The sequence below is a fragment of the Triticum urartu genome, chromosome 6, assembly GCF_003073215.2.
Source record: "Triticum urartu cultivar G1812 chromosome 6, Tu2.1, whole genome shotgun sequence".
Taxonomy (NCBI): domain Eukaryota; kingdom Viridiplantae; phylum Streptophyta; class Magnoliopsida; order Poales; family Poaceae; genus Triticum; species Triticum urartu.
Window position 1 is genome coordinate 562,959,571 of NC_053027.1, and position 27,355 is coordinate 562,986,925.

A 27,355-nucleotide genomic window follows, 5' to 3' on the forward strand; every position below is an offset into this window, starting at 1 on the left:
GAGAAAAAGAAAGGGCTCTGGGCAAGATATAGTTAAGGCTAAGTACTTAAAGAAAACTTCGGTTGCTGTGGTTAGACACAAGGCCAGTGACTCACCTTGCTGGAAATCACTCCTGAGAGTGAAAGACCTTTATATGCTGGGTACAGGTATTAAGTTGAACAGGGGAGATGTGGCTAGGCTCTGGCTTGATAGCCTGGATGGTAGAATCCCCTTCAAAGACAGATTCCAACTGCTTTTTGAGACTTGTATTGATCAAAACTATACTGTAGACAATTTTAAAAATCTCAACCAGATCTCCTCTTTTAGGAGGAGGATGTCTCATGAGATGATGAAACAATGGGGAGAAATGAATAAAGAGATGTTAACATTGAAACAAAGTGATTTGCCAGATGAGGTTTATTGGAAATTGGATAGTTCGGGCAAATATAATACAAAATCCATGTACACATGGCTAGAAAAGGATATAGCAGGATCTAACTTCAAGTGGATCTGGGACGCTAAACTTCCTCTTAAAATTCAGATATTCCTGTGGCAGATGGCACAGAATGCCATCCTGACTAGGGACAACATGAAAAAAAGATTATGGCCTGGGGAGCCTTGCTGTTCTTTCTGTGACAAATTAGAAACAGCTCAACACCTGTTATTTTTGTGCCCTGTTTCCAGGGTGGTGTGGAGAACCGTAGGTTCCATGCTTGGAACCGATTGCTGCCCTAATTCCGTTTGGCAATATTATGCGTGGATGTATAGTTTCTTACCTGGGCTGGACAAAATTTACACCGTTGGCTTGGCTGCTATATGTTGGGCTATTTGGCTAGCCAGGAACCGAGCCACTTTCGAGCTCAAATGGATTAACTCTCCATTTGAAATTGTATTTACAGCTTGTGCCTTCTTGATGTACTGGGCAGGTCTCCAGAAACCAGAGATAGGAGAGATGGTGAAAAAAGGAGCGGAGATGCTGAAGGAGAACACAACACAGATGATGCTGCTTTGCGGTCCCACGATTCCAACCAGGGACGGACATGATGGGAACTGAGGGAGAAGTCGCTGTGGAACATGATCAGTAAGTGTCTGGCGGTCTTGGCGAAGAGTAGAGCTGATGATGCATCCTGGAGTGCGTGCTTGAGGAACCAGGGGTGGTATACTTTCGGTCCTTGCTATGGGTGTCTCTGGTAGTCTTTTCTTTTGGGTTGCTTTTGTTTTGGTTGCTGTGGCCTGGTGCCTGATGATGGAGTTTGTAAGACTTGTGATACTTCCTGTAGGTGTGCATAGTGCGGTTTTGGGTGACACCCAGGTTTTCGCCCCATGATCTGTTGTTCCTGATGACAGGCGCAGATAGTGGGTTTCCTGGTGTTGCTCCGAACTCGCTTTTCCTCTTTCTCTCTTGCCATGCTGGTTTCAGTTCCTGAGACGATGTATTTCCGTTATGAAAGTAATGGAAAGGGGAAAAGCCCGGTACAAAAAAAAATGAATCATTTCCTGTTTGTTCTGCAGAAATCTGTACATAGCTTCAAGTCGAAGGGGCACAATCTTACTCACATAGGACAAAAAGGAGTTTTTTTGCCCACGTCCAGGTTGTGGTAATGTAGGCATTCACTAAGTTTATATTGCATGACAACCTTTTTGCTTCTAATTTTCAACAGCAGGATGAGTCTATAGTTGTAGTGTTCTCCTATCTAATGACGCTATCTATTCTACCCTACCTGCTATGTTTCACTAATTTGATTACATGAACAGGCATGCCAATTCTACATAACTTAAGATGTTTTTCTGATTTCATTACATAAACTTAATGAAACTTCCTCTAACGGGATATTGAAATTCCAAACTTCTGATAGACATGTTTATTGATAGATATTTTTTTGAGAATCACGATGTGATATTTACCTGTCATTTGTTTCAATTATCTTTGTTGCGGTTCGACAACCTTGAAGACAGCTACCTCTCCTTCCTCAAGACTAGCTATCGTACGACATCGCTGGAATAAGAGGATCAAAGTTGAAGAGTCGTCAGCTACTGCACCGAGCGAGGGTCCTGGAGAAGAAGTGACCAGTGCTCCCAATCCCAAAAATTCAGCGGCTCACCTTGTTCGAGATGGATGATATGGTCTTGATCCAGGATGGTGGCATGCAGGCAAGGTGGCTCTAGAGATTGAGGGGACAGCCTTGCTTTGCCCGGATTTCAAAGATGGGGAACATGGTGATGTCAGTAGGAATTGGAGGGAGCATACGAGAGGATAGGGGCCCTGTCGGTGATGGACGAGATGCTCTTGATCCGAAGAAAGACGTGTTTGCTGCTCTGTGTTTGTGCTTGATGTGTTTGCAGAGGTAGGTGAGTTTGCACCCTCACTACAATAGTGTATTGTTCCTGACCCTAGATTAAACTATTGTGGAAATTTTATGCAAGGGGGTAATTGAACTGAAACTAGAGAATAAGTAATGAGTTAGTGTGAATGTGATACCATTCTAATTTTTGCAGTTTGCTCTTCAGTTCTTGTATAGCCTCTCTTATGTTGCTAGGTAACCATGGGGTTTCATCTCTCCCAAATATCAAATTGCAGCAGTTACACCTTTCTTAAGATGGCTCCAACAAGCAAGAGGTCCACAGGCTCCTGCTAACCGTACTCCTCTGACTGCCCCGAATGATGGCAATGATCAACCACCTGGTAGCTATCCTTTACCACATACACTCCATAATCTATAGCTATACACTGTGTGTGGTGTATTCTGAACACCAGATTCACCCCTGTAAATATCTAAACATGACCATAATATTATAATCTTCCGTTTCACCAATATCGCTTCGGTAGAGGTTGGTACTTGGTTCTTTGAGGCTTACAAGGAAAAAGCTTCCTAGCACTTGCATCACCTTAAGTTGTATTTCACAAATTGGCCATCGGTAGCACTAATAACTAGGATGGGTGTGGAAGCTGTTTTGTTATGTTGACCCCCTACTTCTTGTTGTAATATGTTTGATACTTTTCTGCTTGTCAAACATTTACTCTATTACTAATATCCTTATTTTAACAAGGGGCACCAATAGTCAGTACATGTTTCATTTAGTAGGCAGTATGATCTAATTAATTCACTGTCAGCTTCTCAGGTGGAAATCTTGCAGATCCTGCAAACCCTGACCAAGCTGTAGAGAAGCAAGAACCAGGTGCAGAAACAGGTAATGAGAACCAACCAACAAGTGCCAGAAAGGAGAAGGAAACCGACACAGCTTGCTCGACGACATCTTGAGAGAGGTGTAACTGGTTGTTGTAGGGTTTGTCGCATTACGACGTCCTAAATGTATCTTTTCAAGGTGTCCCTCAACTTTATTTTTGGATAATGCTCCTATATGTTAGTTTTCTGGCGCAACAGATAAATGAATTACGTGCCACCTTTTACAGTATTTTCATCTAAATATGGTTGTTCTATCTGTAGCAAGTCCAGTTTAGAAATTTTTAAACACATCTCTGTGATCCTTTATGACATGAAACTTTGAAGCATTTGTATTTTCACTTATGCTCGTATAGAAAAGGCTGTCATGGGAAAGGATATAATATGATTCTTTTATTTTGCTAATTGTTTTTTGACTTTGTGTATAGCCGCTAATAAGAAGTCCTTTGATCTCAGATGCGAGTTTTTGGACGAACCCAAATATCTTGCGTCACTGATATACATGCTGACTAGAATGCTCCTTTATTTTGTAAATAGTGCGTGACAAACTTTTTGTTAGAAACATAGATGGAGCATTAAAAGGAGAGAGAGGGGGGGGGGGGGGGGGGGGGGGGGGGGGTGTGCGGAAGGGAGGGAGGAAGAGAGAGAGATAGAGGGAAGGAGGATTGTGAGCTGGATTAAGGGCATCTCCAAGGCCAACCCGTAAACCGCCTACATTCGTCCGGATCACTTTGTCCGAACCGCGGAAGCCATCCAACTCGGTCCTATATTGGTCCGCAGGGTGGTCCAGACGCGTTTTCTTTCGCAAACTGAAGACAAAAATGGGGGGCATTTGCGGAAGTCCGGACACCAGACATGTATGACTCTGATAACCCCGGCCCACCCAAAACCCTTTCCGGGCCACGCGCCACCATCCTCCCCATTTTCTCTTCTTCTTTCTCTCCCTCTTGCCTTCGCTGCCGCTCCACCACCCTGGCCGCAACGCCACACCCTTGTTGGAACTCTACGTCTGTGTCGCGTCTAGCACTGTAGCAAGGCTCCACCTCGCTTTTCCTCGGTCGCCGTTAAAGGTGAAAACAATGTTGGGACGTAATATTTGAACTACTGCTGCGGCTATTTGAATGTCCGTACCCATTGTATGCGGCTATTTGAACGTCTGTACCCATTGACTGCGGCTATTTGATCGTGTAGACTTAAAAAAATTGAGGAATGCCGGATGTATGCGGCTACGGTTGGATGTCGTCATCCCGCATCCGTGTCCGCAGACTGGTCCCCCTGTCTATGCACAGATGCGGGAGGAAATTTGTGGGCTACCGTTGGAGATGCCCTAACGGAGATGGTGAGCGAGCTTGTATTTTTATGGCGAAGAAAGTAGGTGGTGAAAGAAGAAGAAAAAAAGTGATTTGGTGATAAAAGTATATGATAGGCATAATTAGTATTGAGCAAATCGAATATGTATGGCCCGTTACAACACACGGGCAATTAACTATGTAAAAATCATAGAGCCTAGATCTAGCTCTAGCAGAATGTAGCCTGCACACCGAGTTTGGTCATGTGAAGCAAAATAGGTGAGCTGGTGACATGGCACATACGCCGCCTCTTCTCTTCGTCTCCAGAGACGCATGCGCCAAAGAACAAATCCAAGACATGCTACCTGCTTCTACTGGTTTCTACATAGAGGGACTCGCTTAGATCATAGGCCAGTCGATTGCTGTCGAGCGTGCCGAGGTGATTCTACCATACTACCAGGGATTGCTCGTAATTTCAATTATCTTTTGTTTGTTAATGACTATCTTTTCTTTACATGTAAAATTTGACATGCATTATATTTATATATATGCAACTGGTACAAACATTCAAAAGCCCGTGGCAACGCACGGGCATTCTACTAGTGTTAATAGTTTCCGACCTTGTTGGCGATGAACGATGGATGTTTAGCTTATTCGGCGAGGACACATTAATAACTTCTAGCCTCATTGAACATTTTAATCATGGAAACACGTTTCTTCTCTGTTAGTTGAACACATATAGATCCTCTAGCATGTTCCTCCATTTGTTTCTTTTAAGAAAAAAGCTTGGTGGTGGAAAAGGTGAAGAATGAGTCAAAAGTCATACTGTCATGTTCGCTTCCATGCTCTAATATAAATTGTGAAGGTGACATACTGAAATTTGTTTGTAGTTGACCATACATTTCAGTTTTTCTTTGATGCTATCATTCAGATGGTCACAAACAATGTTACCATGCATGATGGGAAGAATGTTATTCATCAACCTTCGCCTCTTTTATTACATGATGCCTCTAAGCCTATTCGATGCTCGTTACAATGCTAGAAATGTCATTGATGTTTTGAGTCCTCATACCACTACATGCTAGATAAAAATATCCACTTGGTCTTTCTTGTATGAAGTAAAATTAACACAATGTGGCAAGGGATAATTCAAAACATGTTGCGTTTTGATTGATTTATTTACACTAGCCAGGTAGTCAAAAGTTCGCCAAATATTAGTTCATGCAAGAGGTTTCCTTCATTGCATTTCTAGTTTATAAATTTTCCAAAGAACGGTTTATAATGCGTCTACTCTATTTTTGTTTGTTCATAATATATTATTAAACAATAAAGTTGTACTAATTCACTTGAAAGGACATTATCACAAATAGATATTTTAATTTGTACATCATTGCTATATGTATATACAACCCAGTTTTTTTAGTCAGATATTTTTTGTTGTAGAGGTTAACTTGTTTTGCAAATTTGTAAGGATATTTGACATTGTAGTATTGTCATTGATAAAAATACAACTATTTATTTATAAAATTCTATGTTACTATTTTCAATGCACAAGTTTTGACTTCGATACATGCATTCCATATTAGGTGAATATAAATAAAAAAATATATTCCTGTATGAGTTATTTTAGCTAAACTGTCTAGAAAATAGTTCGCATGAAACATGAAACATGGTATTTCAGTTACATATAAAAGAATCATGCTTCATGATGTTGCCTGCCCATTGGTTAAGCCATATGTGTTTAGTCACCAAGGAGGGAGGAGTTTATCATACTAATCATCATCGAACACATTATTCTTTGCTGTCTTGAGTAATTGGGCTTCTAACATCCCATGTTGCTTCCAACTCATCCCACGTTAGCCAAGAATAACTTAAGTACCTAGAACTAACAGTGGTTAGTAAAGCAAAGACTAAGCCGATGTCAGGAAAGGGGAAGGAACGACAAACCCGAAGTCAACTGAAAAAGAGACTAGATGCATTGCCTCGCTGCGCCTCGAGTTCACACTATGCAATCTGAACACAAAACAAAAAAAATTATACGCAGTGCAATTGAAATGGAAGGAATACATCACAAGCTACACATGAAGAATTAATACGAGAACCACATGTGTACACACTATTTCAATTTAAGCGACATGTGCACACACTATTATATCAACGCTAGAAAGCAAATTAAACGACCCCAGTCCCGCTGCGTCTTGCACCGTGTCTCTTTATATACACAACGGCCGAGGGACCACACTATCGTTCAAGACAAGCTAGTAGCAATCTAGCAAGTATCTAAGCTGTGTAAGGAACAGAGGGCGAGAGAGAGAGAAGGGTGCAAAAGAGGATGAAGCCGCAGGCAGCCGGTTTCTGTGCACGTAACGGACGCAAGTTATTGTGCTTGACACATACAGCCATGGCTTTGGTGCTCGTCGTACTAGCACAAGCTGCCTCCCTGGCAGGGCACCGCCGCCGGTCCCAGAGAAATCATCGTCGGTGCTGGCATGTCCGGTAAGATCCTATATATAGCTATGCACTACTACACACATACATTGGACACGGGATAGTTGCAACACGTCACTACACGCAGGCATCATGCTCGGACATTCTATTTGGCCATTAATTATTATTTTGCACTCTCTCTCTCTCTCTCTCTCTCTCTCAAACAACACATGATGCACGTTTGTACTACAATGTATATAATTCTTTTCAGATTTTTGGCTTCACTTTTAGTATCTAAAATGAGAATTTTTTAAATAAACTCTGTCATTTAGAGTATTTTTTATTTTGCAAAAAATGAAGTATTAATTATCATGTACAAAAAACCCCGAAAATTATACACACTGTGGTACTAAAATGTTGTTGACCTGCAAAAGGTCTATAATATATGTTATCTGAATGGGTTTGGACCACCGTAATACGGTAAAAAATGTTATCGGAGAGAAAGAAAAAAGTGAAATCATAGTGAGTGGGCTGTTTTGAGGCCACGTAAGTAATGCACAGATGCAAGTTATTTTTTTTGCGAAGAGCACAGATGCAAGTTATTGTGCATACAACATATATATACATTACTAACCGTCATATGTATATGCTTTAGGGATCTCGGCTGGGAAGAGGCGCCGGGATAACCGACCTGGTGATCCTGGAGGCGACGGACCGCATGGGCGGGCGCATCCACAAGACCAAGTTCGCTGGGGTGAACGTGGAGATGGGGGCCAACTGGGTTGAAGGGGTGAACGGGGACGAGATGAACCCCATCTGGACCATGGCAAATGACACCGGAGGCCTCAACCTCAGGACCTTCCGCTCTGACTTCAGTCACCTCGCCGGCAACACCTATAAGCAAGAGTATATGCTTGCGCCCGAATGTGTTCCAATACGTACGATATATTCCATAACTGATTGATTAATTCTTGATGAATGCAGCGGTGGTCTCTACGATGAGAAACTCGTCGAGAAGATAATCGAGAGGGTGGATGAAGTGGCGGATAGAGGCAGCAAGCTCTCCGGTGCTTTGCACCGCAGTGGCCAGCCGGACATGTCTGTCATGGCCATGCAACGCCTCAACTACCAGTACGTATACAGTTCATCTTCTTTTAACCAGTCTGAACTTGCACCGTTGACATTTTGAAAATTTGGAGAAGGGAGCGTGGGATTGAAATTCTCACTTATACACCTAAAAGTCAGCTGATGTCTCAAGCTCACCCTTTCCACTTGCCCTCCCTGTATGTACATGTTTCCACCAAGGTCTGAAAAAAAAAACTTATCATATACCTTTCCCTTCCATTATATTTTAGTCCAGAAAGTGCATTCCATCAAATGACCACAATTATGTGACTTGAAGTAGTAAATAATGAAATCCATATGTTTTAGCAAATGGTAACCACCGCAGCCTCCAAGAGCCAAATTACATATACGAAAGAGTTATGAAAGCACCACTAGTTTTTTTAAAGAATATTCTTTTCACACATGTGAATCAATCCGGTTTGTCCCCGCAACGTAATATTAACAAATATACTGTTGTTCGACGACCACTTATGTACGGAATTATTGGTTTTATTTCATCGACGAAGAAGGAATTATTAATTTATCGTTGTCCAACTATATATCTCCTTTTATTTTCCGGTGAATTTAATTTGTGCAACCTGCGTCTCTGGTATGCATTGCAGTACGCCTTCAGGTCCTGTGTCGCCGGTGGACATGGTGATCGATTAGGGCATCTCCAGCCGCGTCCCTAGAAAGGTCTCCTCAAACGATTTTTTCGCGCCGGCGTTAAAAAAACTGTCCAGTCGTGTTTCTAGGAACTCGATTTTTGTCGGCCTGGGCCGAAAACAGCTCCGGCGGACCCAGGTCAAACCCGGCGCCTGGGGGACGCCCGAGGGCGCCGGGGCGAACTGTTTTGGCACGAAACAGCCGCGGGCCCGCCGCGTTAGCGACACGGCACCTCGTCTTTCCCCAACGGCCTCGGTTCCCGCGGGGAATCAATGCCAAGGCTGCCGCCGGTCAGCCTTGTCATTGATTCCTCACGGGCGGCGCGTCACGGGGCGGCGCGCCGACGCCTCCCCTCCCTCGCACGCGTACACACGGGTGCGGCGCGGCTATATAGCCGGTGGCCTGCACTCGCCTGTGCCCACACCAGCCCCGCCCCTCGCTGCCGCCCAGCTCCTCCCTCTCCCTACCTCTCCCGAGCGCCGCCGCCCAGCCCCTCCCTCTATCTCTCTACCTCTCCCGAGCCCGTCGCCATGGCGGAACGCTACCCTGGAGACGAGGCGGCGGCCAACGGCTTCGGCCGCCGTCTGCTCCGCGAACAGGAGTCCTGGCTCCTGTTCCAGGCGAACATCCCGGCGCCGCCGGACATGCGCGCCGGGCCGATGGGGTGGAGGCTCAGCGCCGGGGAGTGCCCATTCCCCCGTTGCCCGACGTCGTGGCGAAGCCGAAGTACTTCGCCGAGGAAGTCGAGGTCGTGTGCGCCTCCCTCACCGACGCCCTACTCTCCCTCCCCCCCGCCGACAACCACGCGGCTTGGGCGGCGTATTTCGAGCGCCGCCAGCAGCAGCGCTTGGCGTCCATCAACGGCACGCCGGTGGTTGGCGGCCGGCAGAACAGCGAGGGGCGCCACCTGTGGTGGGGCGTCCCCGGCCGCACACTCGAGGGTGTGCTGACGTACCTTGAGGGCGGCAACGACCCGCCATTGGCGTACCCGGCGAGGGCGGCCGCCCCGGCGCAGCACCGATGCGCCGGGTCATGGGCGCCAAGGAGGTTCGGGTCCTCCTCCTCTTCTTCCTCCTCCCGATCTTCATCGCACTCCTCCGGCACTCCGGCCCTGCTCGGCGTCAAGGCCGAGCCCGCGGCGGAGACGCCGCTCGGCCGGCGCACTCGCAGCGCCAGCATCGTCATCAACGAGGGCGGCCGGCGCGCCTACTCGTCGGCTCCTCCTCCGCGCTTCGTCAAGCCAAAGACGGAGCCGGGGCTCGCGCCGGTGAAGAAGGAGCCGGCCGCGCCGGTGAAGACGGAGCTCGACGATGACGCGGTCCTGGAATGGGCGCGCAGGGACTCCATAGCGATGGAGAAGGAGCGCCTGGACAAGGCGAAGGAGCGCCAGCGCGCCGCCCTGCTTCGCTTCGCGGAGCGTCGACGCGGCCGCGATGAAGGCGGAGTCGTCGTCATCTGCGACAGCGACGACGACGACGATGATGCGCCGCCACCAGTCCGCCATGGCGACGCCGGGCAAGGGTCCAGCAGGGGCGCCCGCGTCAAGGAGGAGAAGGCCGACGACGACGATGGCGGCGACGGCGGCGACTTCAGCCCGTTTTTCCTTTAGATTAGTTTATGTATATGTGCTATGCAATGAAAATCCACGAACTTCGCCGAAATGTGCCAAAATTTATCGTGTTTGACCGAATTTTATCGTGTTTAAGCCAAATTTCGCCGAACTTCTTTTATTTTAAAACGTGCCTGGGGTGGTCCTGGAGCCGGCGGCTGGGGACCAACTCGCCCCCAGGCCCAATTTTTGCGCCAGCTCACCTCCAGGCGGTGATTTTAGACGCCCCCTGGGGAGCCAACGGCTGGAGACAGCCATTGGCGACGTTCAAAAACTTCGGCAACGACGTCTACTTTGTGGCCGACCATCGTGGAGTCCGTTGTGTACCACACTGCTGAACAGTACCTCAAGACAGATCGCAAATCCGGCGCCATCGTCGACCCGCGGCTCAAACTAAACACGGTGGTGCGGGAGATCACCTACTTACCAAACAGCGTCATGGTGAAGACTGAGGACAACAAGGAGGTGTACTAGGCTGACTATGTCATAGTTTCGGCTAGCCTCGGTGTTCTGCAGACTGACCTCGTACGGTTCAACCCGGTTACCCGGAGCTGCCTTGGTGGAAGATAATGTCCATCTATCAGTTCAACATGGCCGTGTACACCAAGATCTTCCTCAAGTTCCCTAGGAGGTTCTGGCCAGAGGCGCCTGGCAAGGAATTCTTCCTCTACGCTAGTGATAGGCGAGGGTATTATCCGGTATGGCAACAGTTCAAGAAGGAGTACCCAGGGTCAGACGTGTTGCTCGTGACAGTTAGCGACGACGAGTCGAGGAGGATCGAGCAACAATCAGACAACCAGACCATGGCGGAGGCGATGGAGGTGCTGAGGAAGATGTTCCCTGGGAAAGATGTGCGGGACGCCACCGAGATCCTCGTGCCGAGGTGGTGGTCCAACAGGTTCTTCAAAGGCACCTTCTCCAACTGGCCTAGCGTTAACCGTTACGAATACGACCTCATTCGGGTACAACTATGTATACATCTTCCCTGCATTTCACTCGCCCTACACTTGTATTAACATGATTATTTGTATTTTCCTTTTTCCCAGGCTCCCGTTGGGAGGGTTTACTTCACTGGTGAGCACACGAGCGAAAAGTACAATGGCTATGTCCATGGAGCGTATCTTGCAGGTAAATTCAGAAGTTCTTCTCATGCTCTGCATTGTTAAGTGTGTTTTGTTTTTCCTTTTCAGTTTCTATGAACTCCTAAGATATTCACATGTGATGGGTTTTACCTAGGTATTGACTCTGCTGACATTTTGATCAACTGTGTCAAGAAAAATATGTGCACTTACAATGTCAAGGGAAAGCATGACTAATCCAAAGGTAACTATTCTAGCTAAACGGTTCTTTCCTACTACTGTTTCGAACCCCAAAAAATAAGCTCAAGTGTTGCCTGTCCTACATTTTTTTCCATCTTATTTTTCGTTTCCATTCCCTGATAATGGTATGACATTTTCTTTCATGTTGCAGGTTAACTACAAGGGATGAAGTACTAGAAGTTGCATGTTAACAAGTTGCTTTCCTCGTAGGCACACTTCATGTTAGGCAAGTCTGTTCAAGTTAGGTCGGTGTTTGTTACAGCTACACCTTAGGCAATATTCTCTATATGAAAACCAAGCCATGTAAGTCATCCACACAAAAAGTGTGGTGATAGATCTCTTTGGTAGGCCAAAGCGTGACTAATAATTGTGCATTTAAGGTTAGGAAAACTTGGCAAATATTGTGTGGTAAACTATGGCAAAGTTAGCTTAAAACCAAACGGGCCCAAACCGAGTCAAAGCGCTGCATTAATCTGGTTTCCATCACTATTGGTTACTTCTTGCATCCTAAAATGTAACTCATATTTGGATTGTCTTCAAGTCTAACTTTTTAAAGTTTGGCAGATTTGTAGAAAAAATATAACCTCTAAAATAGGACCTATATACACTTGTCAATATATTTTATTACATATCTATTGGTACGTACTGGTTTGGTGTTATAGATGCTGATATTTTTTTCCTGTAAGCTTGGCCAAAATATCACTTAACATTTTGAGATGGACAGAGTATTTTTTTTTTCATCTTGGGCAACTCATATTTTGTTCTCTTAGTGAGATGATATCTTTTTGGCTCAGTTTTTAGTTGTTCTGATTTACTAATTTATAAAAGTTGTATCAGAAAGCATATTGCCCAATTTTAAAAATTGATTTAGTTCAGATAAGTAAGATAGGAAGGGAATTAAATTGGTAACACTGCAAGTATATGAAAAGGCGATGTGATGAACTATTTCATCATTATCCATATGAAGCCTGTGAAATACTCTTTATCGATGTGGATCAACTATAAAATTAGCCTATGGTATTACAGGCGTGGCAAGGCGTTCATACGCGTCTAAAGAGACCTACTAGTAGTCATCCAAATTTCAATGCTCGCAATTCAAACATTAACTTATATTGTTCATATAATAACAAAATATTCTAATATCTTTATTATTAAAGGAGAAATTGGTGACGATGATACTTCGTCCTCCTTCCCTTGTCAACGTTAGGACAAACCAAATAGCAGGTTGGAAGAAAATCCCGCGTGACCCTTGTTAGAATTGTGTCGAATATTATTGTACAAGTTAGGTTACAGTTGGATTTGGTTTTGGACTGTGTGTAGATAGGGTAGGAGTTGTGTCTTAATAAGAAACTTGTATCTTAGGCCTTTCATATATAGTGGGGGTAGACACACGATGTAACCTATGCCAACATAGTAGCACAGGCACGCAGGGGGGGCGGCGCGTGTGCCAGCGCCCGGGCGGCCGGGGTGCGGTATTGTAACAGTGTCATGGGGAGGAGCGCCCTTCGTCAGGCCCCAGAGATGTAGCCATGATGATGAACCTCGTTAACAAATCTCGATGTCGTGCTTGTGTGATTGCTTGGTCCTCGGTAGATTAATGATGGCCTCGGATTTATTCTAACAAGTGGTATCATGAGTAAGGTTTCGAAGAGGCCGCGGAAGTTGATTTAGAGGAGAACAATGAAGACCGGTGGCTGTGGGGCACGACGTACGTGCGGCAGCGATCGGAAATCGTCGTGTATAAAGCATTCTAGAGATGAAGCGGATTCACGGATCGATTACAAATAAGTCGCAGTTGTCGTCAAGTTCGAAGCTCGGTTCGATGGCCAGCAGCTGGAGCGACTTGGAGTTGGATTATCGATCGTGAGGCAGCTGATACATGTGACGTGTTTTTTGGCAAACCTCTTCGAGGCCGAATCGATGGACGTGCAGGAGTCAGATCTGATCTGTGTGGCGGCGTGTTCAGCGTGTAGCACTAGGACTCCTCCGCAGCGGCGCGTACAAGGCGGCTTCCCAGGCGCTGGGGTCGTACCAGTCGAGAGGGCGTGAGGCGGTGTGCACCTGCTAGCGGCCCAAGAGCTGGGCGGCCCACATGCGGCAGGCTTTTCGAAGCGGAGGCCTAGCTCGGGACAGCTCGTGGTCCAGCTGGGATTTACGAAGGCCCGCTGGTGGTGCGCGCAGGCGTAGGGAGAGGATGGAGCAGCGATATGCATGCATACGGAGGCTCAGCCAAGAGCTGCAAAAGCAAGTAGACACGTGATTTGTTGGAAAAAAAGGGTCGGTTTCGAGGATTTGCACAGCGTATTGGACATGAAAGTTGCTGGCTATGCATTGGTCGGACTGGGTACCAGTGGTCGGATGGAGACGTGATACTCGGCATTGGTCGGTGATGATCGGTGGTTCTCTGCAGTGGTGGTTGAGGCAGTGTGGCTAGCTAGCCGGGAGACTCGACCAAGACAACAGAGGCTCGGCGCGGTGATAGTGGCGAGGCGTGCGGTAAGCACGGGACACAGCAACAGGCCAAGGCACTGGTGCTCAGACATATGGTCAGACAAATTATGTAGGGGGTGCTGAAGCAGTGTTGACGAGTACCAGATTCAAGTTGGTGACTGGGTCTATCGATGCCGGAAGATGGACAGGAGTTGACCATGGAGAATCTGAGAAAGTGGCGGAGAGTCTGAAATTATCAAAAGCTAAGATAGTACATCGCCGTATATTCTATGGTGTTCGGTGCACATGGCAAAGTGCAGATGACAAATATAGAACGAGGCAGAGTGATGTAGCTGTGGGACATGTCAAAGACTAACCGGGAAAAAAAAGATGAAACAACTGCGAATTTGACTCAGGATGACACAGGGCGACCGTGAAATTCTTTCAAGTTTCAGACAAGTAGTCAAGAAAGAGCGATAATGTTGAGTTTAGGTAACTCTTAGATATGGCGTCTAATATGTGAGTTGTTCACTTTCACGCAGACAGCGGTAGGTGTGTGATGTCATTGAACGGATTCTCCAGAGGTTGGAAGCACAAAATAGAGTAATGAGGAAGCACAAAGTTGCAGGTGGAGTCACATGGAGTCTGGGAATAGTAGCGGTGCTCATGGCATATCTCAAGTCCATTGTACATGGAGATTCAACGCATGGATGAATCCAAGATGGTGGAGAATATTCGGCAAGGTGTAGTTTGTTAAAGTTGTGTCGAATATTATTGTAAAAGTTAGGTTACAGTTGGATTTGGTTTTGAACTGTGTATAGACAGGGTAGGAGTTGTGTCCTAATAGGACACTTGTATCCTAGGCCTCTCATATATAGTGTGGCTAGACACATGATGTAACCTATGCGAACATAGTAGCACAGGCACGCAGGGGGAGCCGGCGCGTGTGCCGGTGCCCGGGCGGCCGGGGTGCGGTATTGTAATGGTGTCATGAGGAGGAGCGCCCGTAGTCAGGCCCCGGGAATGTAGCCATGATGGTGAACCGTTAACAAATCTTGATATTGTGCTTGTGTGATTGCTTGGTTCTCGGTAGATCAATGATGGCATCCGATTTGATTTATTCTAACAACCCCAACAGGCTAGTCCACTACGGCAACATATAGAACCCAACAGATTTAGTGAACTACCTCGATCGGTTCAAACAGCGCAACAAGTTTTTTTCCAAGAAATCTCGAAAAACTGGCATAGACCATTGTGTGTCGCTTACCAGAAAGAAAATTCTCTGACTGTCATATGGACGAAGACACTATTTCTAATTTCATAACTTTTATAAGAAGTGCAGACATGGAACTGCTCGAGTAGTATCAACAAATATTACTGAAAAATTTATTGTGTAAACAGTCTGCTAATACAACGCAAGGCATTATTCGATAACAGGAACACTACATACCATACATGCTGCTTATTTCTATCAGGGTGTGCGGGCATTCAAGGGTACACTTCAATGATGGATCGAAATCCTAGCATTGGAGTGATCTTGTAATCACTGAATCCGGCTTCAAGGAAAATCTCCCTCCACTGCTTCTCGTCTCGCTCGCCCCCATCAACACGCATCATCTGGACATCAAATAGAACTTGTGTCTCCCTAAGAAGAACACCATCCCGTGACATGCTGGAGTCTATCACGACTTCGACGATTATCACCTTCCCTTTGGCACCTCTACTGATTATTGCTTCTTTGCACCGTCGTAGTACCTTGACAGCATCTTCATCTTGCCACAAGCACAAAACCCACTGGAAAATGGAAGAACACATCTCGTTCAACGTAGATGTAATAACTGAAGGAAAGAACTAGATGTTGTGTCCTATGTGTACCTTGAGTAGAACAACGTCTGCTGGTGGCACGTACTCAAACAAATCGCCAACAACAAACTAAACATTACTGATGGCAGGTGCCCCCGCAATCGCGTGTGGGAGGTCCAAGACGGTGCAGTTGATGTGGGGGAACGCCTTAGCGATGGCTTCCGCCGTGGCACCATGGGCACCGCTGGCGTCAACGAGAGAGGTCACGCCCTCAAAGATGTTGCAGTGATCCCTGATGATGGTCTCCATAAGGAGGCGGTTATCGGAGACCATGCCAGCATTGAACATGCCACGTGTGCCCTTCTTCGCCGTCATCTCCTCCCGTGTGCACCCATGTGCCACCTCGAAGAGTGTCAGGGCTGACGCTCTCTCGTCGGTGAACCACTCCCCTATACTGCAAAGGGCGGTCAAGGACAGCGGGTCCACGAGCACACGCACGATGGGAGACTGGGTGCACGAGCTGTCCCCGACGAGGAGGCGCGAGGGCGGAGTGAACTTGTAGTGCATGTTGGTGGCATCATCGTGGGGGCCCTGGTCTACGGAGAAGATGCCGAGGATGGTGAGGGCGCGCATGAGCCGATGGAGGTGGGAAACCTTTGCCGGCTGGATCCCGACCTCGGCGGCGATGTCGGACAAGGTGGCGGCACCTCCACGATGGTGGATGGCGTCGGGGACGCGTAGGTCCACGGCGGCCCTCAGCATGGCAGACTTGACGTACGCCATGGCCAGGGGCGGAGCCAGGATTTAGGTATAGGGGGGGCCAAGCCAAGTTGGCAAAAACAAATCGTGCAACGCAAAAAAAAGGTTCCCCTATACTATAGTACTGTTTTGTGTCAACACTACTAAAACATAGCTAAATTGATATTAATTCAAATTTGCCTTTACAATTGTCAATAAGATCGAAATATAAATAATTTCATCAGAAGATAACCTAGTTTTACTCTTCATTACCACATCGTAGATCAGACAATCAAAGGAAATTACAAATGAATTAGCATTGTAAATCACACCATCAAAATAATTAAAATTGAATGTGCAATTTCAACTCATATTAAACGAGAATTCAGAGGGCTTTGATAGTGCTAACCTTGGAGCTGAACCACTAGAGAATTGACAGGCTGTATCTGTAGGACGATTTGCCTGTCGCGCAGCTGGTGCCCCCTGATTTAATCTTCTTCTTTTGTTGAGGATCTCCACTGATTTAATCGACCTCGTGAGTTAGAAGTGCAAGAGGCGGCGGCCGCCGGCAGCGCTAATAGCCTCAGGTCACACGTTAATCATGTCGAGGCCTTTTTTAAGCAACGACAGAGGAGCTATCGGGTTGGAGAGCGGAAGGAGGCAGGCCGTGACCATGTGTGGGCTCTCTGATGGGCCTTTTTCTTTTCAGATTTTATTATACTCTCCGTTGGAGTTAAGGGGGGCCAAGTACGTGTATATTCACCAAATCCGGTCGCTGATTACTCGTGCTTCTGAGTATTTGTCAATCGTTAGGGGGGGCCAGGCCCCTGCTCGCCCCCCCCCCCCTCTCCCCCCCTTGGCTCCGCCACTGGCCATGGCGTGGTGGTAGAGCTCAAGCTGAGCTTGGAGCAACCCCTCCGTGCTGGTCATCACATTGTTTTCAGTTTCATTTTGGACATGCACCGCGATACGTTTTCTTTTCAGTTGGTCACTAGGGAGAAGAGATGGTAGGCCACCTGAATTTTCCATCAAGGAAAAAGAGGGCAAAACTCAGAACTATTATAGTGCATGAGAAGACTTGAGGGAAATGGCAGAAAAAGTAAGAAACTAAAACAAGTTTAAGGCCGATCATCAGCATGCCTAGCATCTGCGAGCACCCCATGCTCGGAATTCTCAGGTAGCCTCACCGCGTCGTCGTCGTCTTTGCCGTGGAGAAGTTTGTGCAGACGGGGGATGCAACAAGGGGCGAGAGCGTTGAAGACCACGCGGGCGCCATGATATGTTGTGTGTGGTAGCAACGCTGCTATGGCCATGGGGTTTTTATACTTACAATTATGTGTTCGATTTTCCATGGTACTGCAGTTAGCCTTGCGCGTACAGGAATGCCTAGCTAGGGAAATGATTGCGCAACCACCATGCATGATCTATCTACCTGATCAATGTCTATCTTTTCGGACTCTGGACGGACGTGGATATATCAAGCGACAAAAGCAATCACGTCGGAGACGAAAGCATGCACACCGCCGATGGACATGCGACAAGCTGGCTAAAGTCATGCTTTATCCATCCGTTTCTCTAAGCGGTTGGAGCTGGTGTTTCCATCCATGCACGGCGACGTATCTTTTGCTGGAGTCTACGTGCCCCTCCATTGATCGATGACGTTCCATGCGCCACTAAAACAGTGCACTCATACACCCTGCCCTAGGGGTGGAGCGTGGCAAGAGAAGGTAGACACACGAAAGAAAAGAAGTGGTACACAGCCGACAATTTTGCGGCCGATGCATGTACGGCACTAGCTAATCACAGTTAGATTAAATCCCTCCATAAATAATGAACATGAGATCCTACCATCATCCACATGCCGTACATACACAACGTGTGCGAAGCTATATATTCCGATCGACAAAACACACTGTATTGAGAAAAAGAAGGGGCATGCTATCTCCCTATTACATTTTGCCCTTAGGTCCATGCACGAAATCCAAAAACAAGCGTGGTCTCAACAATGCAAGAGTTTGTTAAAGCGTGGACAGGAGAGAATCTACTTTGTCTGTAGGCCTGGACGACTAGTTCTCCGACGAGTCACACGAGGGCGGGTCGGCATGCACATGTGTAGCTACGTCGCCCGATTTGTCTCAAGGATGCTGCACGAGCCTATATAATAAACTCTGAGAGAGACCACACTGGGAAAGGAGAGTGCAAACGACTAGCTTATATAAACACAAGCAGGAACTCTCATATTTACCATGGCGAGCTCTACCAAGGTAGTGGTGATCTTTGGCATTCTTGTTTTACTGCAGGTGTCATGCACCGCCAGTGAGGTCCGCGACCTCCCGGCGGTGATGTCGGTAAACGGCTTCGAGAACGGAGAGGAGGGCGGGCCAGCGAGCTGCGACGGCCAGTACCACAACGACGACCTCTTCCTCGTGTCGATGGCTTCAAAGTGGTACGGGACTGGCCTCCGGTGCGGAAAGATGATCAGCATCAAGAGATTGATCGGGACCTCCGTGCAGGCCATGGTCGTGGACGATTGCGGGGACGGCTGCGGAGATAACGAGATCAGTACATCGGCCGCTGTGTGGAAGGCCTTGGGGATCGACACCAGTGCCGGCGAGGTTCCCGTCCTCTGGTCGGACGTCTAACTGCAACATGGTGCTCGGCTTAAAGATGAAAATTTTCACCGTAAATCAAGTAATCCGCTTTCGACTTCTCAGCAGTGTTAGTGTGTCAGCATAGTCGTTACTACTTGCTCGCCTTCACGGCAGAGTATAGTTGATAAAATAAAAGACTACATGTGCACATGCATATGCATGACGGGAGCGGATAATATGCTTATATGTACGGACGAGGATTTGGAGCACTCGGGTGCTCCGCACCCCTATACGAACAATTCATTCAAAAAAATACCGGGAAATTTGAAAAAAAACATGGGATTTTGGGATATCAAACGTGGGTTCCCGATCTACTCCCGTGTGAAATTTCGTGAAAAAATACCAGGAAACGTATTCAGGGCAAAAAAGACAAAAAGTTCCTATATATAGAAAAAAACTGTTTGGGTAGATTTTTGTTCGGACAGTATTTCCTTCCCCATGAATAAGTTTTTTGGAATTTTTTCACAAAATTTCACACGGGGGTAGATTGGGAAACCAGGTTTGATATTCCCAAATTTCAGTTTTTTTTTTATTTTTTGGTATTTTTTATGATTATTTTTCGTATAGGGATGTGGAGCATCCAGGAGCTCCTGTGTATTTTCCTATATCTACTCCCTTTGCTACTAAATATATGTCTTTTGATAGATTTCAGTTTTTTTTGAGGGAAATGCCATCATGGTGGTTTATATTTCATGTGAGAATAAAGATACATCGTTTGTTAAAACATCCACTAAGAAACCCGGGGGCTCCGATTTCCAAACAATTGTTCGAGACACCTCCGAGTTCTTAGCTAGCAGATCCGCCGCCATATTGGCTTCCCGAGGGCAATGGCTAAAAACTATAGAGATAAAATTGCTAGATAAGAAAGTGCATTCTTCATGTATTGCCGCTGCTGGTCCTAATGAATTCCCGCCACTCATCATGATCTCGATTACCTCCAGACAGTCCGCTTCGACATAGATTTTGTTGCAACCAACTTCATTCGCTAGTAGGAGGCCATCTCGTAGTCCTCCAGCCTCTGCCGTCGCTGCGTCTTCTACAAAGGGTATATCACTGCAGGAAGCAGCGACAAAGAAACCGGCCTCATCACGCAACACTGCTCCCGTACCCCCTGTACCAGTGTCCTGATCAAAAGCTGCATCGACATTAGGTTTGATGACGCCCTCAGGCGGCTTGGACCAGCCATGTCTTTTAATTTTAGTTTGCTTCAATCTTGCTCGTGAAAAGTTCTGCCCTAAAGTTGATATAGCTTGGGCCGACCTTGCTGACTCATAGATGTTTTCATCGTGTGTGTATTTGCGTCGTTCCCACCAAGCAAAATGAGTAAATATGGACTCTAAAATATGTCTATATACATCACTACTACCAAGTAATTCCGGGGGGCCGACCACGTATACCTCCGTAGGCAACGTCATTAGGAAATCCCCGTCGCTGTGGTATACGCCGTCGCAGGCCGCCGGCCGGCCGCCCTCATCTCCTTCTTCGTACCCGTTCACCGTCATCGTTCCTGCCTGGAAGCCGGCGAGGGACGTCCCTGGATCAGCGTGGTGCCGGGCCACAACGCACGATTCGCCCTGCAGGAACACAAGAACGCCAAAGGCGATCTTGGTGCTGCCCCCCATGGTAATTATCGAGCGAGTTCCTGCTTGCGTTTCTATGCTAGCTTAGCTTGCTGCCCTCTGTGCTCTCTCAAGGGTGTTGGTTCATTCGGGGAGTTCATAGGCAGCAGGTCACTCGTGGCATAGGGAACTGGGTACTGATTTTCACTCCATGCGAGGAGGACAGGTTCAAATTCATTGTTTCACTCTCCAACGTGGGACCTGCCCACAGACAAGATGGAAGAGATGCTTCTAATGATGTCCTTCACTCCATGCGAGGAGGACAAGTTCAAATTCATTGTTTTACCCTCCAAGGTGGGACCTGCCCACAGACAAGATAGAAGACATGCTTCTAATGATGTCCGCTCTCTCAATGACCATCAGGTTCAACACTTAAAAAAGGACATGGTTGTAAGTTGCGTTTAAAAAACATCCCGACAAGGAGTGTTTTTATTGTCTCACAACATCGTATCAAGACGGTACAAGGATAACGAGTTTACATCCGGTCTTAACACATCTAAGTAGCAACATAGTCAAGAAAAGAAGGTGGAATACATAGCAACAAAGGGTAAAAAAAAGGCCGATGGAGGAGGGCTGATCTCCTGAACATCGATCATCATCCGTGTTGAATAAAAACTTCCTTGACTGTATCCTTAGCTAATTCACATGTTCATGTATGTTGTTTTTCAATCAATTTGTTGTTTTTTCTAGGAGAAAACGGGGCCAGGGAGAAAGGAAATCAACGTTGTTTTGATGTTGCAAGGCCTTATAGTTATTTGTTTGTCTTGGTCGCAGCCATGCATGTGGGAGTCTATGAAAACAAGTTCATTTATTCTAACTTCTCTAACAATAGATATAGTTGTACAACACAGTGTAACCAGATTTTTTTGCGATATGAGTTCAATCCCTATACGGGTCACTCATTTTACTAAGGATGCTATATTTAGTGCTTAAGAAGCTGAGTTAGTCCTTATGTAATCATTGTTGTACTAGGTTTAGAAACTCGCTCTAAGTGGTACTATTCTGTATCTCGAGGGCTAGATTGCTTGCTTGTCTCACACATCCTTTCCAATTGTCTTTTCATAGAACTTCTTTCACTTAATTTACTGAACTGTAACCTGCTCTTTTCTATCCGGTAGTGTTCTTGCTCTGTTGATGCAGGGGTATAGGAGGGCATCACGAATATTTTGGAGTTGCATCCATTCTCTGCAATACAAATACGATACTGTATTGCGATATATTCGCTATTGTATGGCTGATTTTGAAAAATCTTTGATTTTCAGTATTTTTTATTCTACTCACACGATATGATTTTTCCATGGATGTATATCTGTAAATTTTTTGTTGAAATAGATCAAAAATACACTTCAATTTTTTGTGTGAAACATTCATTGTTGCCAGGAAAAAAAACCCATTTCAATTGTCCATACAAAATTGAGCCACACAGCACGTTTATAGTTAGTTATTTGTCTCGCTCGCAGCCATGCATGCGGGCATCTATCAGAATAAGTTCATCTATATTATTGTAACTTCACTTTCATTAAATGCATTTCTACGACACAGTGGGCGGTATTCTATCTTTTCGATTTTGGTCTATTTTTTGACAAGTGATTACAATCCCTATATGAGGGACTCATTTTATTATGATTGCTATATTAAGTGAATAAGAAGCTAATGTTAGCCTTTATGGAATCGTTGATGTACCATATTTAGGAACTAGCACTATGTTGTATCGTTCTATATCCTGAGGGGTAGACTACTTGCCTACTTCACTCATTTCTCCGGTTGTAGGAACTTTTTATTTCACTAATTTTATTCTACTGTATGCTTTTAGTGGGTGGTATAGCAGGGCACAATGAATACTTTGGGGTTGCATGCTTTCTTTGCAATAGATATATACAAATGTATTCTGATTTATTTGCTTTTGTATGACTGAATTTTGTCATGAGTGTTTGATTTTGTATCTTTTCATTTTCATTTTCTGTGCTTGGATTATTAGATCAATAATTCGCATTCACCTTTTAGCGAGAGATTAAATATTCATTTGATTAACGTTATTATCATACTTCACATGGTTTTACACCTTTATACATTTATGCCATGATTGGAAAATCATGTGTACATAGAAAAATCGATCCTGAAATTCAACAATGGACATATTTTCCATTGACATTATGAGCATTTAAGAGAGTCCTAATGTTTTCAGTCTCTATTTCTAATGAAGCAGTTGGTAGCCTCTTATGGGTTTTTTCGTCCTCCTCCCACCTCCTCTGTTTTTTTTCGTCCTCCCTCCCACCTCCCAATTTCGTTAGGTTTTTTTTGTTGGTTTTTATTCGCCCCCCTCCCACCTTTCAATTTCGTCCGGTTTTTATTCATCCCACCTCCCACCACCCCCTCATACCGGTTCTTTTTCTCTCCACTCTTTCCTTGCAAACCAATAATTTCCTAACATACAAAAGATCACGAATCTATCTTTCCTTACCCGAATCAATCGCTCCCTACATCAGTGCATTTCTTTATTAAGAAAACTAACACGTAAATCTTAACGCATTGTAAACAAATCCCGTTATGGACCTAATTAATTTATTATGAAATCTATACGTGGTCGCATTGGTTTTTTTTCTCTCCACTCTTTCCTTGCAAACCACTAATTTCCTAACATACAAAAGATCACGAATCTATCTTTCCTTACCCAAATCAATCGATCCCTATGTCAGTGCATTTCTTTATTAAGAAAACTAACACGTAAATCTTAATGCATTGTAAACAAATCCCGTTATGGGCCTAATTAATTTATTATGGAATCTGTACGTGGTTGCATCTCTCCCCTCGTGAAAAAATCGCATCCATCTCCCGTTAAAAAGGAAAAGAGAACATGAACGATCAATCCCACACCCTGCATCTCAGTAGCAAAAAATCACCCCCGCTCTGCTACTGCGCCTCGCCGTGTGCCTGTCTCGACCCATGCCTCGCCTGCATGGCTGGACGCCGCCGTCTCCACCGCCACGTACAAGAAAACAGTGGGCAAAACCATCCATTCAAATCGCACACCCCCACCCTCCTCCCAAAGGAACCATCCATCTCTACTCCTAATGGAGCAGTTGGTAGCCTGGTACGGTTTATTTTCATGTGGTTTTTCTTCGTCCCATCCTCCCACTGGTTTTTCTCCCTCCCATTAAAAAACCAAATCCCATTAGGGGGATCTTGTTTCATGCTTCCTTTGGTAGGTGTTGATTCAATTCAACTATGTAAACAATAAGTAATTAAGAATTCAGAAATTGCACCATATATGTGAGATCACCTTCCTAAAAGACAGACATAAGATTTATCTCGATAACCTTCCATAATAAAATGAGATATTTCTTCATAAGTAATCACTAATCCCGCGGGCTATGTAATTTATTATTATCATTATCTCTACTATTAATTGAGAATCACAAGTTTCATATGGGCGTACGCATCCGCGTGCCCTTGCGAAGGGGCGTCGTGCAGGACACCATGGAAGATGTAGTGGCCGGGCCTAATGCTGGCACGGTGCTTGAGAATGTTAGGGCATCGATCACGAGGTCGAGGACGGCCGTGGGGGGAGGCGGGTCATCAGACCGCCACGTGGACTCGGTCATATTATATTTCTTGTAGAGCCAGACAAGCTACATTCTCAAATCAAGTGTGTCTATTTAAATGTCAAGAAATTCGTTAAGGGAATGTGTCTAACATTAATCGGTAGTCGTCATCTTTGGCGTTTGTAGCAGCCATTCATGCGAAGATATTTTAAAAACCGAGCACTAAGTCAATTTCGAAATCAAACCATTGATGCAATAAATTAGCTAGACAGTTAATTACATATGCAATTAATTAGGTCCATTTAAATAGGATTTGTTTGCACCGAATCAATTTGGAAGTTGAGTGATTAATGCAATTCATTAATTTTTTAGACAACTATTTATGCCTACAGATAATTGGAAATAGGGATATTTTACAATTAGTCAAATAATTAATTGATTTGGTTGACGGTTAATTAGGCATGCAAAGAATTAGGTAGGTCGTTAATTATTTGTGTACTCAATTAATTAAGCAAGCAATTAATCACAGCGAATCATTTTGAAAGCACTCGTGGGCAAGGATTATCAACGGGCTCTCGACTGCATGGCCAATCACCGAGCACCGCTTGTCAACATGGACAACGGCCACCATGCTCTTGCGACATGGGCGACCTAGCGTTCACCTAGATGGACGAAGACTATGCTCCCCAGGATGTCCACACCCTGACGGTTGCCGAAATATTCATGGGTGAGGACAAGATGACACAACATTGGCCAGGTGGTTCATGCGATAATAAGAAGAAAGAGTGTTCCAAGAACAAGAAGGAAAAAGAACTAAAGCCACCAAACGGTCCATGGTGTTGGAGAAAGAAAAGAGTGTTCCACATAATAAGAGAGACAAAAAAAAGAGTATTCTTGAAAATAAGTAGGAACAAGAACTAAAACTGACGAGAAATGAGAAATAAGAAGATGAGGCGTTGATGACGAACACACTAATGTTGATGTGGTGCTGGTTGGCGCCAATGAAACGCGTTAGCGAAGACGCGAGGAGTAGAAGGTGTAGGGAAAGACGAGGAAGAGAAGAACGCCAATTATCCCTTCTAGCATATGTGGGATGTAGGTGCGGCTTATTGGCGACTAGGAATACGTTCATGTTGCCACTCTCCTCCAATGTGAATGTGCATTTGCAAAGTTGAATGAACGTTTGAGAATGCTATCCGTAGTTATTTGTTGCTTTTGTGTCAATAGTATGTTGTTAGTTTAACCCACTCTATTATATTGTAAACATGAAAATTTTCATATTTATTGCAATGCATGGCGAAGATGAGGTCGACGTCATCTGGTTCTAAAGGAGGTCGCTCCAGCGAGAAATGTCCCGCTACGGCAGAAAGCCGATCGGGAATGGGAGGTTCCGACAGAAAAAAGGAAGGTGCATCGCTGGATGAGGTTTTTTGTGTTGAATCCGAGTGTTACAGATAACATTGCGGATAGCCCGTAGCAACGCACGAGCGTTCTCCTAGTAATAATAAAAGGCCATCCCAAAGATGTGTCTAACCTCTATTTCTTTTTGAATGTTTATTTGAAAGAATCACTATGCTCCTCCTAATATTACTAGCCTGTGTGGCCGCATGGGTTGACGACTAGTACTAGTAATTTTCCTTTTCCTTTTTTTTGGGTGGGTGGGTGGGTGGGGGGGAGGCCTCGAGCATGTCGAAGCCCCCTGTTAGATTCGCCGCTGGTTGATACATACGCATGATGTGAGCGTATAATCTGCTTATATGTAAGTGGCAGAGTTTTGAATTTTGGCTGAGATAAATAAATATTGTCCGAAATTTGGCCATCTTGGCCAGGCCTGATATATGTCTTTTCAGCCAAATATGTTTGGCCCGATCTGCATTTTTGGCCTAGCCCAACTTCTGGAGCCTTCGCATCACGGTTTGCCTAGGGCCAAACATTATATTTGTACTCCTCAAGGTTATGGTGCTCTGTTAAGCTTTTGTTCCGTTCTGATTTCCAATTTTCAGTCAAATTTCATTCCAACATTCAATATTTGGTTTTGCTATTCCGTCCGATATTTTACCGGAACTTCTGAAATAGCCGAATTTCGGCGGTCTCATTCATAGGTGGAAAAAAAACACAAGCCCACAGTGGTGTCAATCATGTATGTTTGTTTGTGACTGTATAAGTCATTGTATGCAAGACAATCTAAGGTTGCTACTCGATGATAAATATACTTCACGGTCCTCTAGTATGTTTTGTTGTATTTTTCTCCGCATAACTACAATTTAGCCCAAATTATGTGGTCTCCTTTTCCTTTAAAGCATAATATAATGAAAGGAACATTCCTATTTCATCAAAAGAATAACAGCTAAAAATATGCTATGAAATTCATGGAGTCATTTAGGTCCACGTGTACCAGTAAGAACTAGCATCATAATGAACTCGTCTTGAATGAAGTGACAATTTTTTTGATAAAGGGTGTTATTTATGAATTCTTTAGATATATACACATGTATACCCGCAACAACATGCGGGGTATCATCTAGTTTACATAAACAGCATCATTTGTAGCTTCTAGGAGACTAATATAGCAGGAACAGGTACATCTTCTGAAAGTATGTGTAGTTCACAATTGAATCAAATGAAACATTCATACGAAGGTTGCAAAGAAATTAAAAAAAGAGCCTACAGATTGGAGCTAACTCCTTCAATGCACTTCTTTTTAAACACTCAACTACCCTGATAAGAAAGTTAACAAAGAAAAGATTACATGACCGTAAAACTTTAGAAGATGTACATGATGAAAAGTTGATGAATCTATCAGAAAAAATGTATCGCTGTTTTGTAATAGTTGTGTGTAGTTGTTGGCTTAGTTGTTTTATTTACCTACGATTCTTGAAACTAATAGACCTTAAGTATGGAGCATACTCAATGCTTGTATTTTTACAAGCTTGCATCCAAACGACGCCAAGCACTTACATAGCCAGTATCATCCCTTATTGTTTGGATTTTTTCATA

At 45.1% G+C, this 27,355-nt stretch overlaps 1 protein-coding gene and 2 pseudogenes across 1 annotated transcript; 2 read left to right on the forward strand and 1 right to left on the reverse strand.

Annotated features, from left to right (window-relative positions):
* Positions 1–6,760: 6,760 nt before the first annotated feature.
* LOC125515448 lies at positions 6,761–11,572 on the forward strand (annotated as a pseudogene).
* Positions 11,573–15,400: 3,828 nt separating this feature from the next.
* LOC125513031 lies at positions 15,401–16,666 on the reverse strand (annotated as a pseudogene).
* Positions 16,667–18,792: 2,126 nt separating this feature from the next.
* LOC125517039 (putative ripening-related protein 6) lies at positions 18,793–19,188 on the forward strand. The gene has a single exon (XM_048682261.1). It carries the CDS (start codon positions 18,793–18,795, stop codon positions 19,186–19,188), a length of 396 nt encoding a protein of 131 aa, XP_048538218.1.
* Positions 19,189–27,355: the final 8,167 nt, after the last annotated feature.

What these genes read in the sequence shown, in the direction of transcription:
- LOC125517039 (XM_048682261.1), top strand. Translation starts at nt 18,793, where the DNA reads ATGGCGAGCTCTACCAAGGTAGTGGTGATCTTTGGCATTCTTGTTTTA.